Source organism: Mauremys reevesii, linkage group 11, assembly GCF_016161935.1.
Source record: "Mauremys reevesii isolate NIE-2019 linkage group 11, ASM1616193v1, whole genome shotgun sequence".
Classification (NCBI taxonomy): Eukaryota; Metazoa; Chordata; order Testudines; family Geoemydidae; genus Mauremys; species Mauremys reevesii.
This window is the reverse complement of record NC_052633.1, coordinates 76,446,797-76,463,629: the sequence shown is the minus strand read 5'-3', so window position 1 is coordinate 76,463,629 and position 16,833 is coordinate 76,446,797. Positions and strand designations below refer to the sequence as shown.

The 16,833-nt window shown below is 58.8% G+C and overlaps 1 protein-coding gene across 4 annotated transcripts; it reads left to right on the top strand.

The window, feature by feature from the left end:
• Positions 1–42: 42 nt before the first annotated feature.
• Positions 43–16,712, top strand: CHPF (chondroitin polymerizing factor). 4 transcript variants are annotated; one of them, XM_039494423.1, is made up of 5 exons: positions 1,244–1,690; positions 6,097–6,662; positions 8,969–9,151; positions 13,658–14,913; positions 14,964–16,712. In XM_039494423.1, the coding sequence occupies exons 1-5, from the start codon at positions 1,564–1,566 to the stop codon at positions 15,052–15,054; spliced, it is 2,223 nt and encodes a 740-aa protein (XP_039350357.1). In that variant the 5' UTR covers positions 1,244–1,563; the 3' UTR covers positions 15,055–16,712. The 4 variants fall into 4 exon arrangements, with proteins under 4 accessions (XP_039350355.1, XP_039350357.1, XP_039350358.1 ...); XM_039494424.1 differs by having other exon boundaries at positions 1,401–1,556; positions 6,098–6,662; XM_039494422.1 differs by having other exon boundaries at positions 1,548–3,765; positions 6,098–6,662.
• The last annotated feature ends 121 nt before the right edge of the window (positions 16,713–16,833 follow it).

Genomic DNA, 16,833 nt, shown 5'->3' with positions numbered 1-16,833 from the left:
TGACGCGGCGCTGCTGACGCGGGGCGCGCGCGGACACGTCGCACCCGCCATGCGCCTCTCGCTGCTGCTGCCGCTGCTGCGGCCCGCGGCGCCCGTGGCTGTCGGGGTGTCGCTGGGGCTGACGCTGAGTCTGCTCAGCGCGGGCTGGGGCCAGGCGCCCTGCGGGCCGCGCGCCGCGCGCCGCCCCGCCCCCCCGCCGCGCGCCGGCCCCGCCCCCGCCGGCCAACCGCCGCCCGCCGCCGCCGCCTGGGAGCCGCGCGTGCTGCCCGCCCGGCCCGCCGCGCCCGCGCGCGCCGCCAGCAAGGCCGTCAGGTGGGGGCGGGGCGTTGGGGCCCTGTCGGTTGTGGGGCTGTGGGAAGACGGGGGCTGGGGTTGAGTGGACGGGAAGGTGGGTGGGTTGGGAGGCTGTGGGAAGATAGGGGATGTGGGTTGGGATGGGGGTTGGAGGTTGGGCAGTGGGGGCTGTGGGTTGAAGGGATGTGGGAAGATGGGGGCTGTAGGGTGGGGTTGGGGGCCTGTGGGAAGGTGGGGCTGGGGAAGACGGGGTTGGAGGTTGGGCAGTGGGGGCTGGGGGTTAAGGGGATGTGGGAAGGTGGGGCTGGGGTTGGGGCAGGGGTGGGGGCTGTGGGAAGGTGGGGGCTGGAGGTTGGGCAGTGGGGGCTGTGGGTTAAGGGACGTGGGAAGATGGGTGGGTTGGGGTGGGGAGGCTGTGGGTTGAAGGGATGTGGAAGGTGAGGGGCTGGAGTTTGGGGTAGGGGTTGGGGGCTGTGGGAAGATGGGGGCTGTGGGTTGGGGTGGGGCTGTGGGTTAAGGGCACGTGGGAAGATTTGGGGTTGGAAGATGGGGTCTGTGGGTTGGGGTGGGGTGGGGAAGATGGGGCTGTGGGAAGGTGAGGGGCTGGAGTTTGGGGTGGGGGCTGTGGGAAGATGGGGCTGGAGGTTGAGAGGATGTGGGAAGATGGGGCTGTAGGGTGGGGTTGAAGGGATGTGGGAAGATGGGGTCTGTGGGTTGGGGTGGGGCTGTGGGAAGATGGGGGCTGTGGGAAGATGGGGCTGTGGGAAGATGGGGGCTGGAGGTTGGGGGTGGGCTGTGGGAAGATGGGGGCTGGAGGTTGGACAGTGGGGGCTGTGGGTTAAGGGGACGTGGGAAGATGGGTGGGTTGGGGGGTGGGGAGGCTGTGGGTTGAAGGGATGTGGGAAGATGGGGGGCTGGAGGTTGGGGCAGGGGGTTGGGGGGGGCTGTGGGAAGACAGGGGGTTTATGAAGTCACAAGTGTGGGGGTCAGCTCTGCTCACCATCCGTGTCATGGACAGCGCCTCCCCTGCCTGGCGTCCTGCAGCCCCCATGCACCCAGTATCCCCAGGGCTGGCCCTCCAGCCTCCACCGTGTATGAGCCAGGCCCTGGGGCACTGGCACCCTTCACTTACCATCCAATGGCACCTGCTGTGCCTGGCGATGGTGCTGGGGTGCTCCGTGCCCAGGCTCGCCGTCCGGGGCCAGCCCAAACCCCAGGGGGGCAGAGGGCACAGCAGGGCATGCCGAGGCGAATTGGAACAGGTGCCTGATGAGTCTGGCTCCCCAGTGCGGTAGGGTGGGGAGCTGGTGTGCCAAGCACCCTGTGGCTGCCCTCCTTGAACGGACCAACCACTGCAAGGAGACGGCGCCCACGGGGAGAGATGAGGGGGGGTGGTGAGTAACTAGGGTCTGCCCAGTGGAAAGTAATGGGCAGCAGCCTGGCCCTGACCCTGCTGTTCCCCAGCCCATTTCATACCAGCTTCACAGCCAGACACCCAGCAGCTTTCATCCGTGTCCCGTGGCCCATCATAGTACAGGGATTTGGGTAGCGGGGAGTGACCTTAAATGGGAGGCCTGGGGCAGGGGGAAGGCTCAGAACTGCTGCCCTGGGCAAGGTCTGTTACAGAACCATGGTACAGCTGCCTCTGGATGTGAAGCGCAAGGGTGATGCTGTGGGTCTGGGGGAGAAGTGCCCAGGCTGTGGCATGTAGCTTGTCCCTAGGACAGTGGCTGCTGTGGTGGTTCATATTGGTGCAGCTTGCATGCTGGCTTGGAGCAGTCAGTGGGGACACCGTGGGGCAAATGTGGGGCTCCGACTTGATGCATAAGGGGCCATGAAGGGGTTGGGCTTCAGCTGTGGCTCAGCAGGATGAGTGCTGCTGGCTGCCCGGACAGTGCTGCCTCCCTCTGTTCAGTGAGACTGACTGGTTCATCGGTTTATTGGCCCTTCCAGGAGAGCGCAGGTCTCGGCTCTGGCCGCACAGGAAGTCTTTCTGCAGAAATAGTTTCCTTTGGGAGCAGCCTGGCTGTGCACAGCCGCTGCTGGCCGAGCTGGCAGTACCCCTGTTCCCAGTGCTGCTGCTCTGCATTCTCAGACTGTTCTTGCCCCACGCCTTGCCTTATCACAAAATGTTTCCTGGCCTAGCACCCGCCCCATTGATGACTTGTTCTCTCTATTAGGAAGCTTTTTCTCTTATCTAATGTCAGTTTGCCCTGTGGTGGTTTGAGGTCATTCCACCTAGGGCTGCAATATCCCAAGCTAAGCAGGGTTGGGCCTGGTCAGTATTTGGATAGGAGGCCTTTGTGGACATCCAGGTGCTACAGAGAGCAGGGGAGTGACTCCAGGAGCTGGTCCCTGGGCTCAGCGCTTGGCAGTGCTGGGGCCCTGGCAGGATGCAGCACAGAGCGCCCAGGGACCGGGCCAGTGAACGAGCTCTGTTGTACCCTGGAGGAGGCGAGAGGGCAGGAAGTGGAGGGGCTGAATGAGGCCAGTGTGCGGGAGGCAGCAGCTCAGGGTTGTTTCCTGCCTCTTGGCTGCACTGCATTGATAAAACCTGAGAGTGATGTGAGAATCATGCAGCTCTGGCTGGGGCTGCTGTGAGTGGGGCTGGGCCCCCCAGCAGCCAGCACTGAGACCAGCTCTTTCACGCCCTCTTCACAGGCTTCAGGCGCCTTTTGTGCTGGTGCTGCCTTTCACGGCGTTTGGGCCCTGGGCCCTCTCTGGCTCAGGTGGGCTGGGCTCAGGAGCTGAAATCCTTCCGCTTGGAGGCCCTGTGATTGAGTGGGTGCTTGGGGAGAGCAGAGCCCAGCTGCCCATGGGCAGGAAGGGGCTGTCAGTGACTCTCACTGCAGGAGTGGGTCTCTGGTCTCTCCCCCAGTGCTGGTGCTGCGTGGGCAGCGGGGTGCTGGAGCTGTAGGACTGTGACTTGTGACAGCTCACTCCTGTGGGAGGGATGGGTCTCCTAGCAAGGGGGAGCTGCAGCAAAGCAGGTGTCTGGATGGTGGAGGACGGGAAATGCATGGGGCAGGGGCAGCAGAATGGGGGCTCTGGGAACTTGCTGTGTGTGGCTGTTCCAAAAAGCTGCCCTGGAGCTGGGATTCCTGCCTGAAAAGTGGGCTTAGTGGGGACGCGGTGCCATTGCTGCTGGGCTGTGGAGAGCCCCTACCCTCACTGCACCTCATCAGGGGTCTGCCAATATCTTCCCACCAAGCAGACCGGGTCCCATCCCCAGCTGCCCCTTCTCTGCTGCAGCAAGTTCAGGTCTCTTGGCCTCACCTCCTTTGGGGCTCTGCTCTGCCTCATGTTCATCACACCTCCGCTGTGCCAGCTTTACCCGCCGCATCTCGCAGAACCTCTCCTCGCCCTGCCCTGCCCTGCATGGTGTCCTCCCGTCAGCGCCCGCCAGTGGTGCAGCTGCCCTGTCATGGGCCTGCCGGTTGGTGTGAGCCACGCGGCAACCAAGAGAGCTGGGTTAGTAGGTTTGGGACCCTTGAGCTGTGCCCTGGGGAGTCTCATGCTACCGCCACCCTCCCCCATTGCATACCCAGCTGCCTAATTAGACTGAGCTCTTTGGGGCAGGGCCTGCCCGGCTCTGGGTCTGCGCAGCCCGGGTGCACTAATCAGGGTGCTCTCTGCAGCCATCCATAAGGGACAGCCCCCAGCTGAGTTGGCGGGGCCATGGTGCTGTATCCCACCCTTGTCCCTGCCTGAGTGGGGTTGGCAGGTGGGCAGGGGCCCACTGGAATAGGGGACGTAGTCCTGTCCCTTAGCAATGCCCCGGGGCTGGTGGTGGGCTGTCCCGGAGCTTGTCCTGGGCCTTGTGTCCACCCTGCTGTCTGCTCCATTGAATGTGGGGGCCCTGGGGCGGTGACCAGGAGGGCAGCTTTGCTGCATGTACACGCCCTATCCAGAGACTCTCCTGGGCTGCCCCATGTTGCCTACAGGAAACTTCTGTACCCACTGAGGCCTGTGGGGGTGGGGGTCTCCATCCCAGGACATGCAGCTGCTTTGCTCCACTCAAACTGCACCCTGCTCCCTTCCCAAGAAGGGTTTGTTCGGGATGCTGTGGTGCCCTGTCGGTGGGGGAGCATATCCCACCCCTCCTGCAGTCCAGTGGGCTCAGCATAGCAGCTCCCTGGCAGACTGGGACCTGGCCCGGGCCCCCCAGGCACAGTTATGGGATGCCGCGTGTGTCACAGGCCAGGCCCGTGGTGGCAGCGAGAAGCCTGGGTTAGCAGTGGCGGGGTTGGTGCTGCCTGGGCCCACGGTGTCTGTGTCGCCCTGTGTGTGGCACATGCCTTAACCTCTGGGGCCAAGGCAGGTCAGGTCAGGTCCCCCTTCCCTGACGCTGGGTCGGGGGAGGGAAGGAGAAGTGTGGTCAGCAAACTCCCTTTCTCCCCACCCACGACATGTGCCCCAGGGCCTCCTGCTGCAGAGCTGGGAGGACACATGCTCACACACGACCGTCTCCCGGGTCCCACACTGCCTTAGCCTGCTCCTGTGTGGGGGGTTAGGAATTAGCCTCTTTAGAGCACCACAGAGGAGGGGGTTCTGGAGGACCAGAGAGGCCCATCCAAAGGCTGGCTGTCGGCTGTTCTGGTCTGTATAGGTTTTGTACTGTGCTTGTCCCTGCTGCATCTGGGCCCCTTCCAGTGAGGCATTCAGCCAAGTGACTCCACATCTGCCACGTGTTCATTCTCCTGTCCCCTCCCCAAAGGAAGGGGCACGTGCTGCGGGGAGTCTGGATTCGAGTCTATATTAATAATATAAATGTGCCTGTTGCTGTGTGTGCATTAGAGGAGGCGGGTCGAGAAAACATGCCTGATGCTTGGGAGTTCTGCTGGGGTTCCCCATAACCTGGGATGTCCCCTCACTTACCTCTGCCCCAGCTATTCACCCCCGCAATCCTCTTGGTGCCATGACATTCTCTGTGGGGAGGGAATCTCCATGCTTGGAGCTGATGAGGGCACATATTGGGTATCTGTGCTGGGGCAGTGTCCCTGTGCCGGGCTGGTGGGAGGGACCCTTGGCTGTCCCTGTGCCAGTGTGGGAGTCCTGGGGTCTCAGACACACGAGGGGCCCCTGCAAGCGTGGCTGGGGCATTAGTGGGTGTGACCCAATGGGCAGAGCACTGGACTGGGATGCAGGAGCTCTGGGTTCTCTTCCTGGCTCTGCTGCTGGCCTGATGGGTGCTCTGGGGCCAGTCACTGCCTATCCCTACGATGGGGTTGGTGATGCTGACGTCTTTCATGAACTGCTTTGAGAGCTGTGCAGGAAATGTGCCAGACAGGAGCAGGGCTAGCCAGGGTGGCGCTGTCTGCAAACGGGAGAAGTTGGCGAAGGGCAGCCGAGGTGTTGGGGACTGCGGGAGGGGTTCTGCACCGGGGCGGGGCTGTGAGCCAGGGTAGCTCGCTGCTGGTGTGAGGGGATGCCATGGGGGGAGGGGCACGTGCTGTGTATCCTGCCCCACCCAGCCCCTGCCTCTCGCTTCCTTGCCCTGAATCTGCCCTGCCCTGGAAGGACCCCTGCTGGGCAGAGATGGACTGGTCATCACCTACCCCTCTGCCCCCCACCCCTGCATCTCTGCAAGCTTCCTCACAGCAGTGCCCTGCCTGAATCCAGCCCTACTCAATGGCTCAGATGCAGCTCATCTGTGTTTGGGGAGAAGCCCAGAAATCCGAAGCTGTGCCTGGGTGCCGTGACTTGTGTGGTCAGCTGGATCAGCCCTGCAGGGCTCAGGGGCAGGTTTGTGCATGGCTGGCTGGGGAAAAAGCTCCCTGACATGCGCTTTCTGCCCTTCCAGGACACGGTACATCAGTACGGAGCTGGGCATCCGGCAGCGGCTCTTTGTGGGCGTGCTCACCTCCAAGAGCACGCTGAACACGCTGGCTGTGGCCGTGAACCGTACGCTGGGGCATCGGCTGGAGCGGCTGGTGTACTTCACGGGCACGCGGGGCCGCAAGGTGCCGCACGGCATGACGGTGGTGACGCATGGCGATGAGCGGCCCATCTGGAACATGTACCAGACCATCAAGTACATGCTGGACCACTACGTGGGCGACTTTGACTGGTTCTACCTGGTGCAGGACGACACTTACACCGAGGCCCATCGTGTCAGCCGCCTGGTCGCCCACCTCAGCATCGACACCCTCCTCTACCTGGGCCGGCCTGAGGAGTTCATTGGGGGCGACACTGAGGGGCGCTACTGCTACGGTGGCTTCGGCTACCTGCTCTCCCGCAGCCTGCTGCTGCGCCTGCAGCCCCACCTGGAGAACTGCCGCAACGACATCCTGAGCGCCCGGCCCGACGAATGGCTGGGGCGCTGCATCATCGACTACACGGCCATCAACTGCATGGAGGAGCACGAGGTCAGAGCTCCCCCCTCGCCTCCACCCTGGCCTCCCACCCTGCCCCCATCAACCCTCACCCCTTCATTGATTCCCTGCCTCCATCTACCCTCGCCCCCATCAACCCCCGCCCTGGCCTCCTGCCCCCATCAACCCCCACACTGGCCCCCTCCTCCCTATCAACCCTCATCCCTTTATTGAGTCCCTGCCTCCAGCTACCCTCGCCCCATCAACCCGTGCCCTGGCCTCCTGCCCCCATCAATCTCCATCCCCACCCTGCCTCCATCAACCCTCACCCCTTCATTGATTCCCTGCCTCCATCTACCCTCGCCCCCATCAACCCCCGCCCTGGCCTCCTGCCCCCATCAACCCCCACACTGGCCCCCTCCTCCCCATCAACCCTCACCCCTTCATTGAGTCCCTGCCTCCATCTACCCTCGCCCCATCGACCCCCACACTGGCCTCCTGCCCATCAACCTCACCCCCACCCTGACCCCTTCCCCATCAACCCTCACCCTTCATTGTTTCCCTGCCTCTATCTACCTTTGCCCTCCGCCTCACTGCCCCCTGCCCCCATCAATCTTCCCCAATCAACCTCCACCCCCACACTGGCCCCCTCCTCCTCAACGCTCACCCCTTCATTGATTCCCTGCCTCCATCAGCCCCTGCCCCCATCACCGCCACCCTGGCCCCTGCCCCCATCAACCTCCACCCCACATTGGCCCTCTGCCCCCATCCTGACCCCTGCCCCAATCAATCCCCACCCCACACTGGCCCCTACACTGACTCCACCCCCTGCCACCATCAACCCCCATCCTGACCACCTGCCTCAATCAACCTCCACATTGGCCCCCTCTGCCCCATCAACCCTCACCCACTCATTGATCACCCGCCCCCTTTGCCCCCACACTGACCTCTCTGCCCTGTGAGGGGTTTCCCCCAGGGTGCCGCCTGGAACTGGGGTACCACTGAGCCCGCCTGATCCACCAACCCGGCTTCACTTTACACTGTACTGTGCAGCCTGCCAAGCCCTCCCCCAGGCTTCAGCCTGCACGTTACCAGCACACATAGAGGTAGGGACACAGCCAGCTGCAGGAACACACAGATGCTGAAATCAGCTCTGCATGGGAAGGCTGAGCTAAGGAACTGCCCAGTACTCAAGTGAACACTCCCCTCTAGAGGGTGATCCCAAAGATATACCGTCTTGCACCGCACAGAGATCTGTACAGCACAAGCTCATGGAATTCGCCCCCTTCCTCAGTGTGGAGAGGAATGTACACAGCTTTATGCCCCAAGTATGATTTCCCTACACTGGGTTTAGACAAAACAAAACCAAGTTTATTAACTACAAAAGATAGATTTTAAGTGACTCTAAGGGATAGCAAATGGATCAAAGCAGATTATGTAGCAAATAAAACAAAAACGCAAACTAAGCTTAATATACTAAAGAAATTGGATGTGAGAAGCAAATTCTCACCCGAAGGGTATGTCTACACTTGCAGAGTTTTTGCGTTGTAAGTTTCACTGATGATAGGGAACCAGTGAAAGAAAAGTGCTGGTTTATGTACTCACTTAATTCCTCGGGCATCAGAGAGTGTTTACACTGGCAGCACTTCCATCGCTGATGAGAGCAGCGCTGTAGGGCAGCTGTCCCACAGTGCAGCTCTTGATAGGTCTCGTGGGAGGGGGGGTGAGTGGAAGGCATTCTGGGTCCCTGCCCAGTGCCCTGTGCTGCCCTGCTTCGTGTCCCAGCAGCCCCATTACTTCCTTGTTTCTTTCCTGGCATTTTTAACACCCCTGCCCCTTCCTGCTATCTGGCTGCTTTCCCCACCACATCTACAAGCAAAGGGCAAGGGAGTTTCAAACTTTCTGGGGCTTACAGGGGGAGGGGCTGACGTCCCTTTACCTGGCATCAGAGCAGTGGAGATACTGGCCAGAGTGGTCACTTTTGGAACTGTGGGGTATCCTCCAGAGGCCAAAAGGTGTTTACACAGGTAGAACCCCAGCTCAAGGCCTGTGGTACCGGTACTCAGAGCAGGGATTAGGGTGTGATTTGGGGCAGGTATTACCCCCTCTCTCTCCGGTTCAGGGCCGTGTGATTTGGGGCAGGCATTGAGCAGGGATTAGGGTGTGATTTGGGGCAGGTATTACCCCCTCTCTCTCCGGTTCAGGGCCTGCGGTACCGGTACTCGGAGCAGGGATTAGGGTGTGATTTGGGGCAGGCATTACCCCCTCTCTCTCCGGTTCAGGGCCTGCGGTACCAGTACTTGGAGCAGGGATTAGGGTGTGATTTGGGGCAGGCATTATCCCCTCTCTCTCTGATTCAGGGCCTACGGTACCAGTACTTTGAGCTGGGGAAGAACACGGACCCGGAGCGGGAGAGCGACCCCCGTTTCCAGAGCGCGTTCACTGCCCATCCTGTGCTGGACCCTGTCCAGATGTACAGGTTGCACAAACACTTTGCCCAGGTGGAGCTGGAGAGAACCTACCAGGAGATCCAGCAGCTCCAGGTGAGGCCCGGCACCGGGAGAGGGGGAGTGTAGAGGGGATGGGCCTAGAGCTCTGAATCAGATGGGCAGGGAGCAGCCTGGCTGCAGCTTGCGTCACCTTGCCCCAGGGAGCCATCTCATTCAATCTCAATCTGCTTTACCTGCCTTAATGAGGCAGCCAGAGCACAGAATCCCCCTGGCCTGTGCCCTGGCACCGGGGCCAGGCATCTTCCTTCACCCTCTGTGCTGGTGATCGACCCTGGCAGAGGCGGTTCTGCTAGGAGAACGGGCCTGCCAGGGTGGCGGAGCATGCCCTCTGCGGGCATTACTCTGGTAGATCTGGACTGGCCTGATCTCTGAGCCCAGCCTGGCACTATTGCCCAGCTCAAGTGCTCCCACTGCTGGCTGCCTTCCTCCTGCAGGGTTTCATCAGTTTATTTCTTTTAAAGGCAGAAAGGATCCCTGTGATGGAGGTTATGCTCTGACCTCTGCATAACACAGACCGAAAACTTCCTCGAAACAGTCCCTGGCTGAACTAGAGCAGATCTTCTAGGAAATGTCTAGTCCTGATTTAAAAATTTCCGGTGATAGGGAATTTTCCATGACCCTTGGTAAACTGTTCCAGTGGCTAATTACTGTCACTTAAAAATGTGCACCTTATTTCTAGGCTGAATTTGTCTAGCTTCAACTTCCAGCCATTGGATCACATTAGACCTTCCTCTGCTAGACTGAAGAACCTTCTACTATCAGATTTCTGTTCCCCGTGTAGGTACTTACAAACATGATCAAGACACCCCTTAACCTTCTCTTTGTTAAGCTAAATAGATTGAGCTCCTTGAGTCTGTCACTATAAGGCAGGTCTTCCAATCTGTTAATCATTCTTGTGGCTCTTCCCTGAAGCCTCTCCAATTTATCAACACCCTTGAATTGTGATCACCAGAATAGGACACAGGATTCCAGCAGCTATGGCACCAGTGCCGAATACAGAGGTAATATAATACCCCTTCTCCTACTTGATATTCTAAGGATGGCCGTAGCCCCTTTGGCCACAGCATCTCACTGGGAGCTCATGTTCAGCTGGTTATCCACCATGACCCACTGCTTCCCCAGATACAATACCCCGTTCTGTAAGTATGGCTACATTCTTTGTTCTTAGATGCATGTCTTTGCGTTTGGCCGTACTAAAAACACATTGTTTGCTTGCGCCCAGCTTACCAAGAAATCCAGATCATTCTGTATTGATGACTTGTCTCTCTCCTTTGTTTATTTTTCCCCCAAACTCTGTCATATCCAAACTTTATCAGTGACTTTGTTTTTTCAAAGCCATTGATAAACATGCTAAATAGCATAGGGCCATAAACTGTTCCCTGCAGGACCCCATTAGAAACACGCCAGCTCGATGATGATTTCCCATTTACAATTACATTTTGAGACCTAGTAGCCAGTCTTTCATCCATTCAATGTGTGGCCATGTTGATTTTTTTTGTATTTTTCTAGTTTATTAATTGAGTTGTCATATGGTGCCAAATCAAACCCCTTACAGAACCGTCTAGATCAGGGGTAGGCAACCTATGGCATGGGTGCCGAAGGCGGCACACAAGCTGATTTTCAGTGGCACTCACACTGCCTGGGTCCTGGCCAGCAGTCCAGGGGGCTCTGCATTTTAATTTAATTTTAAATGAAGCTTCTTAAACATTCTGAAACCTTATTTACTTTACATACAACCATAGTTTACTTATATATTATAGACTTATAGAAAGAGACCTTCTAAAAATATTAAAATGTATTATTGGCACGCGAAACCTTAAACTAGAGTGAACAAATGAAGACTCGGCACACCACTTCTGAAAGGTTGCCGACCCCTGGTCTAGATGTAATATATTTACTAACCTTTATCAACCAAGCTTGTAATCTCATTAAAAAAACATGTTGATTGGCATGAATTACATTACCTTCCTTTAATTCTTTATTAATAGAGTCCTGTTTCAGCTGTCCCATTATTTTGCCCAGGGCTGATGTCAGACTGATCGGCCAATAATTCCGCAGGCCATCCCGGTTCCCCTTTTTGAATATTAACACAATCGCTTTGTGCCAGTCCTCCGAAAATTCCCCAGGGTTCCATGACTTGTTAAAAATCAACATTAATGGTCTGGAGACTTTCTGTGCCAGCTCTTTTAAAACTCTTGAAGGCAGATTATCCAGACCTGCTGATTTAAAAATGTCTGAATTTAATAGCTGCTGTTTAACATCTCCAGAGTTACTCTTGGAATGGAAAGTGTTTGATCATCATGTGACATGACGACATCATCTGGCTTTTTTCCACCTTCAGAACAGAAATATTTATTGAACACTTCAGCTTTTTCGCATTATCATTGACAGTTCTACCATTTGCATCTAGTCATAGACCAATACCATAGGTAGGGTTCCTTTGGCTCTTGATATACTTTAAAACCCATCCTTTTTATTGTCTGTAACTCTGCTGGGCGTGTGCCACCGGCGCTGAGCCGGCTGGGACGGAACCGCAGGTCGCTCTGGTAACAGGAATCCCGACTGGGCGTCCGTCTGTACCGAAGCCAGAGCTCTTGGCCGTGGCCCCTGACCTTCCTGGTTCCTGTGAATCCCCACGGCCATGCGGAGGCCCCTCTGAGTGTCTCTGTTGTTAGTGTTTGACACGTAACAAATCCTGGAGCCCCGAGTAAGTACCTGGGGACGGGAGAAAAGCCAACATGGCGCCAGCATTTAAAATCCAACCTGTGATTGTGTGGGGCTGAATCACAGGTTTCGATGATAAAGGTAACTGGTTACCATGATGCACCGAGACTCTGTAAGGCATGTTTTGGCTCCCCGTGGTGTTCTTGATTAAACAGAAAAAATTAAGCACTCCACAAAATCAATGCAGCCTGTCTGAAATGGATTAAAAACTGGTGAACAGATCTCCAGAAGTCGCCATAAATGGGAAATTGTCATCCACTGGGGTCTGTCTATTGGGGTCCTGCAGGGCTCTGTTCTTGACCCAGTGCTATTCAATATCGTGTATCAGTGCTGGTAAAATCTGCAGATGACACAAATTGCGGAGTTGTAAATAAGGATGGGGACAGGTCTGTGACACAGCCTGGCCTGGATCACTTGATAAGGTTGACTCACGTGAACAGTGTGTGTTTTAACACAGCCAAATGCGAGGTCACACACCTAGGAAAAAAGAATGTCGGTCACGCTTACGAGATGGGCACCGTATCCTGGACACATTGAACAGGATTTAGGGGTCACGGTAGGTAACCAGTTGAACGTGAGCGCCCAGTGCAGCGCTGTAGCTAAATGGGCGAACTTGATCCCTAGCTGTATAAGCAGGGGGGATGCCAGGTGCAAGCAAGGAGGTGGCATTCCCTCTGTGTATGGCATTAGAGCAGACTGCACACTGTGTCCAGTGCTGGTGTCAACCCGTCAAACAGAGCATTGGAAAAACAGGCTCAGAAAGGAGCTACAGAAGGGATTTGAGATCTGAAAAGCTGCCTGACAGTGAGAGACTAGGCAGCTCAGTCTATTCAGTCCAACCAAGAGAAGGGTATGAAGTGCCTTGGGCATATGCACTGTACAAGTACTGACAGAGGTAGATTTCTCCTGACAGAGGTCTCTAACCCAGCAGACAAGGCAGAGCGAGACCCAGTGGCTGGAGCTGAAGTGAGACAAATTCAGAGTAGAAATGGGGCACAGATGTTTAACAGGGCGGGGGATTAACCACGGGCACAGGTCACCCAGGGACCAGACTGAGTTCTAAAGGTCCTGCCCCACCTCAGCCAGGAGTGGGAGGCTGGATGCAGGAGTTGCTGGGGAGGGTCTCAGGCTGGGAGAGGGGTCGGACCCTCTGGCCTGTGAATTTGTAAATGTTATATGATGGTAGCGCCCACAGGCCCTGCTCAGGATCGGGCCCCGTCATGCCAGGTGGGCATGGTCAGAGCCAGTCCCTGCCCTGAAGGGCTCAGCCTGAAGACCCAGCTGAGGGGCGGAGGCGGGAGCCAGGCCCGGGATGGCCGAGGGGCGGAGGCGGGAGCCAGGAGCCAGGCCCGGGATGGCTGAGGGGCGGAGGCGGGAGCCAGGCCCGGGATGGCTGAGAGGCGGAGGCGGGAGCGGTGCAGGACAGCAGATGAGCTGTGGGGATTGGCCAACCAGCTGGAGTCACTGTAGGGTTTGTGTAACCTTGAGCAGCTGAGGAATAGTCTCAGCTCCTTACCGTACGGGTTGGTGCTGCCATCTGATGGGGGAATGGTGACCTTGCATGGTTAACAGACTGCGTCCCCGCCCCTGGAGTGACAAGGTGGGGGAGGGGTGTCACATCTTTTATTGGACCAACTTTGGCTGGCGCGAGAGACGCTTTCGAGCCACACAGAGCTCCCCTAGAAACTCCGGGATTTGGTAGGAAACCGGGGGTGACTGTGTGCCTGGGAGGAGCTAGGCCAAGCCATGGAGGGTTGGTGTGGGGGACTGGAGGGTGTCTTGTTCCTGCTTCAACTCCCCTCCCTCCTTGTGCAGCTGGAGATCCAGAACACCAGCAGCCTGTCTGCAGACGGAGACCACGGCGCCACGTGGCCTGTCGGCATCACCCCCCCGTTCCAGCCCAAGACGCGCTTCGAGGTGCTGCGCTGGGACTACTTCACGGAGGAGCAGTTGTACTCGTGCGTGGATGGCTCCCCCAAGTGCGAGCTGCGCGGCGTGGACATGGCTGACGTGGCTGACGTGGTGGCCATAGCCATGGAGGAGCTGAACCGCAAGTACCAGCCCGTGCTGCACATCCGCAAGCAGCAGCTGGTGAACGGGTACCGGCGCTTCGACCCCACGCGGGGCATGGAGTACATGCTGGACCTGCAGGTGGAGGTGGTGACGCAGAAGGGGCACAGCCGCTCGGTCGTCAAGCGCGTGCACCTGGTACGCCCCCTCAGCGAGGTGGAGATCATCCCCATGCCCTACGTGACTGAGGCCAGCCGCATCAACGTCATCCTGCCGCTGACCGCGCATGACCGGGACCATGCTGGCCACTTCCTGGAGGTGTACGCGGCGGCCGCCTTCGAGAGCAGTGAGAACGCCGTGCTCACCTTCCTCTTCATCTACGACCCCTTCGAGGCCCAGCAGGTGGCACAGAATGACGTCTTCGCTCCGGTCAAGGCCAGGATCGCCGAGTACGAGCGCAAGTACGCCGAGGTGAAGATCCCTTGGATCAGCGTCAAGACAGACGCGCCCTCCCAGATCAAGGTCATGGACATCATCTCCAAGAAGCACCCCGTGGACACGCTTTTCTTCGTGGCCAGCGTGGACACCGAGGTCACTACCGACTTCCTGAACCGCTGCCGCATGAACACCATCAACAGCTGGCAGGTCTTCTTCCCAGTCCACTTCCAGGGCTACAACCCAGCCATCGCCTACCACAACCAGGCGCCGCCCGCCGCCCTGGATCTGATGCGGGACGCTGGGCGCTTTGACCGAGACATCTTCCACGAGGCCTGTTTCTACAATGCCGACTACATGGCAGCGCGCACCCGCATGGCAGGCGACGCGCAGGAGAACGAAGACATCTTGGAGACCCTGGACATCTACGACATGTTCATCAAGTATTCCAACCTGCACGTCTTCCGGGCCATGGAGCCCGCCCTGCTGCAGCGCTACCGGCAGCACGTCTGCAACCCCCGCCTCAGCGAGGAGATCTACCACCGCTGCATGCAGAGCAACCTGGAGGGGCTGGGCTCCCGCTCTCAGCTGGCCATGGTGCTCTTCGAGCAGGAGCAGGGCAACAGCACCTGAGCTGCAGGAGGGGCTGGCTTGGCTGCCTCCCCACGGCCTGCCCCACCTGCTCTGCTGGCTCTGGTTGTTCTTCCCCTCCCGCTCCCTGTAGACCGTGGGCTGGGTGGGGGATGGGCTCAGACCATCAGCTCTAGACTAGTGCTGGCACTGGCTGGGCTGGGGCGCTGAGGGGGGACCTGTGATCTCCTGGGGCTGGAGAGACTCCCCTGGGAGCTGGTTAGAGGATGGGGCTGGGAGTCAGGCCACTTGGGTTCTGATCCCAGCTCTGCTCTGGACCCTGGCTGGTCCCAGTGTCTCCCTCCCCCTCTTTCCATGGGGCAGTGATACTGAGCAGCCCCTGGGAGGGGGCTTCATGGGGGCTGGCACTTGCACTTGTCCTCACTCTGGGCTGGGCAGGGCCCCAGGGCAGGTCCAGGGTTTGCTCCAAAACCTCTGCTCCCATGAAATGGCCCTGGAAGGCTGTGAGTGGCTGGTGGAGGAGGCTGGAGACTGCAGTGGGGCTGGAGCCTCTCCCTGTCTCCTCTACACAGCGCGTCGGCCATGTTGGGGCAGCGTGGATCCTCTGCTCCTGTGTGCACGGGGTGCCTGGCCCTGCCCCGCAGTGTGCGGCTTTGCGTGCTGGTGAGTGTGGGGCATTGATGTGGGTAGAGTGACTTGTGAGGACAGGGTGGCCGTGCGACTCCATCCTGCAGTGAGGTGCAGCACCCCCTGTCTCTTGCCCTCTGCCCCATGAACTCCGCTGGCTCCAGTGGGCTGAGGCTCCCCTCCCCCTCCCGTGGCTGCTCCAGCCCTGGAGCGTGTGGCTTTAAAGAGTAATTGCCTGGCTTTGCCCCCCAGGTGCTGCCACTTGGGGTTGGAGGCTCTGAGAGCCCCTGTTTGGTACAGTGTGGGGTGCGCTTGCCCTGTCAGCCCCTCACCCACGGAGTCCCTGGGGTGCTGCAGGGCAGGAGGGATTAGAGCTGCAGGCCCGATCCAGGGCTCTGTCCCAGGTTGCTCAGGGTGCCGGCTCCTGGCTTGCGTTCCTGAAAGTGCAGCCTGGGCTCTGGGGGCAGCTGGAACCTGCTGCTGTAGAGCTGGGGGAGACTGGGGCGGGGGGAGGGTTTCTCTGGTACGTATGGCGCAATAAGACATTTAATGTCAGTGCAATGCAGCTCTGGCAATAACCCGCTGGCCGAAGCACTCCTGGCTTGGGGGAGGGGGAAGCCTACAGGGCCCGGGCCCCAGGACGTGTGGGTGGGTCCCTCTGTTCATTGACTGTGCTGCTCCCCATGGGAACCAGGACCCAGGCCGGTTTGGCCTCAGCAGTATTTTAGCAGGACGGGAGGACGCTGCAGCCCTCCGACGAGAGCTTCCCCTGGGAGGTTTGAGCTGTTGCTGCCGCTGGCTCAGCAGGCCTGATGCAGCTGCCCCTGCAGGTGCTGTCACCCTCAGGGCTCTCCATGCCGCTGCTTGCGGGGCTGCATAAGGGGACAGGGGGTCCTGTCCCCATTGGCCGCAGGCAGGGCCCTGTGCAGGGACACGGGTGCTGGAATCGGGCCCTTCTCCGGGCAAGCATTGACTCCTGGCTTCTCCGTGGAGCTGTGCTCTCTGCCTTGAGCTCGCCGGGTGGGGGGCCGTGCCTGGGGCTGCCCCCAGTCAGTGCTGCTGGGGCTGCCAGAAACGGGACAGGTGGGCTGCAATGGGAGTCTCCACGGAGAAAGTGACCGAGGAGCCAGGCTCGGCTCCAGGTTTATATTTAATGTGGGGTTGGGTTATCGTGTTTACACTGCAATAAAATGGAGAGGACAAACTAGTCTGGCTGCGAATTCTTCACTGCGGGGGAGGGAGGGCAACAGGCACCAAAGGAGGAGAGAGAGGGAGTTGTACCTGGGCGTCAGAGCTGGGCTCAGAGAGGGGAGCCGGGCCGGGGAGGG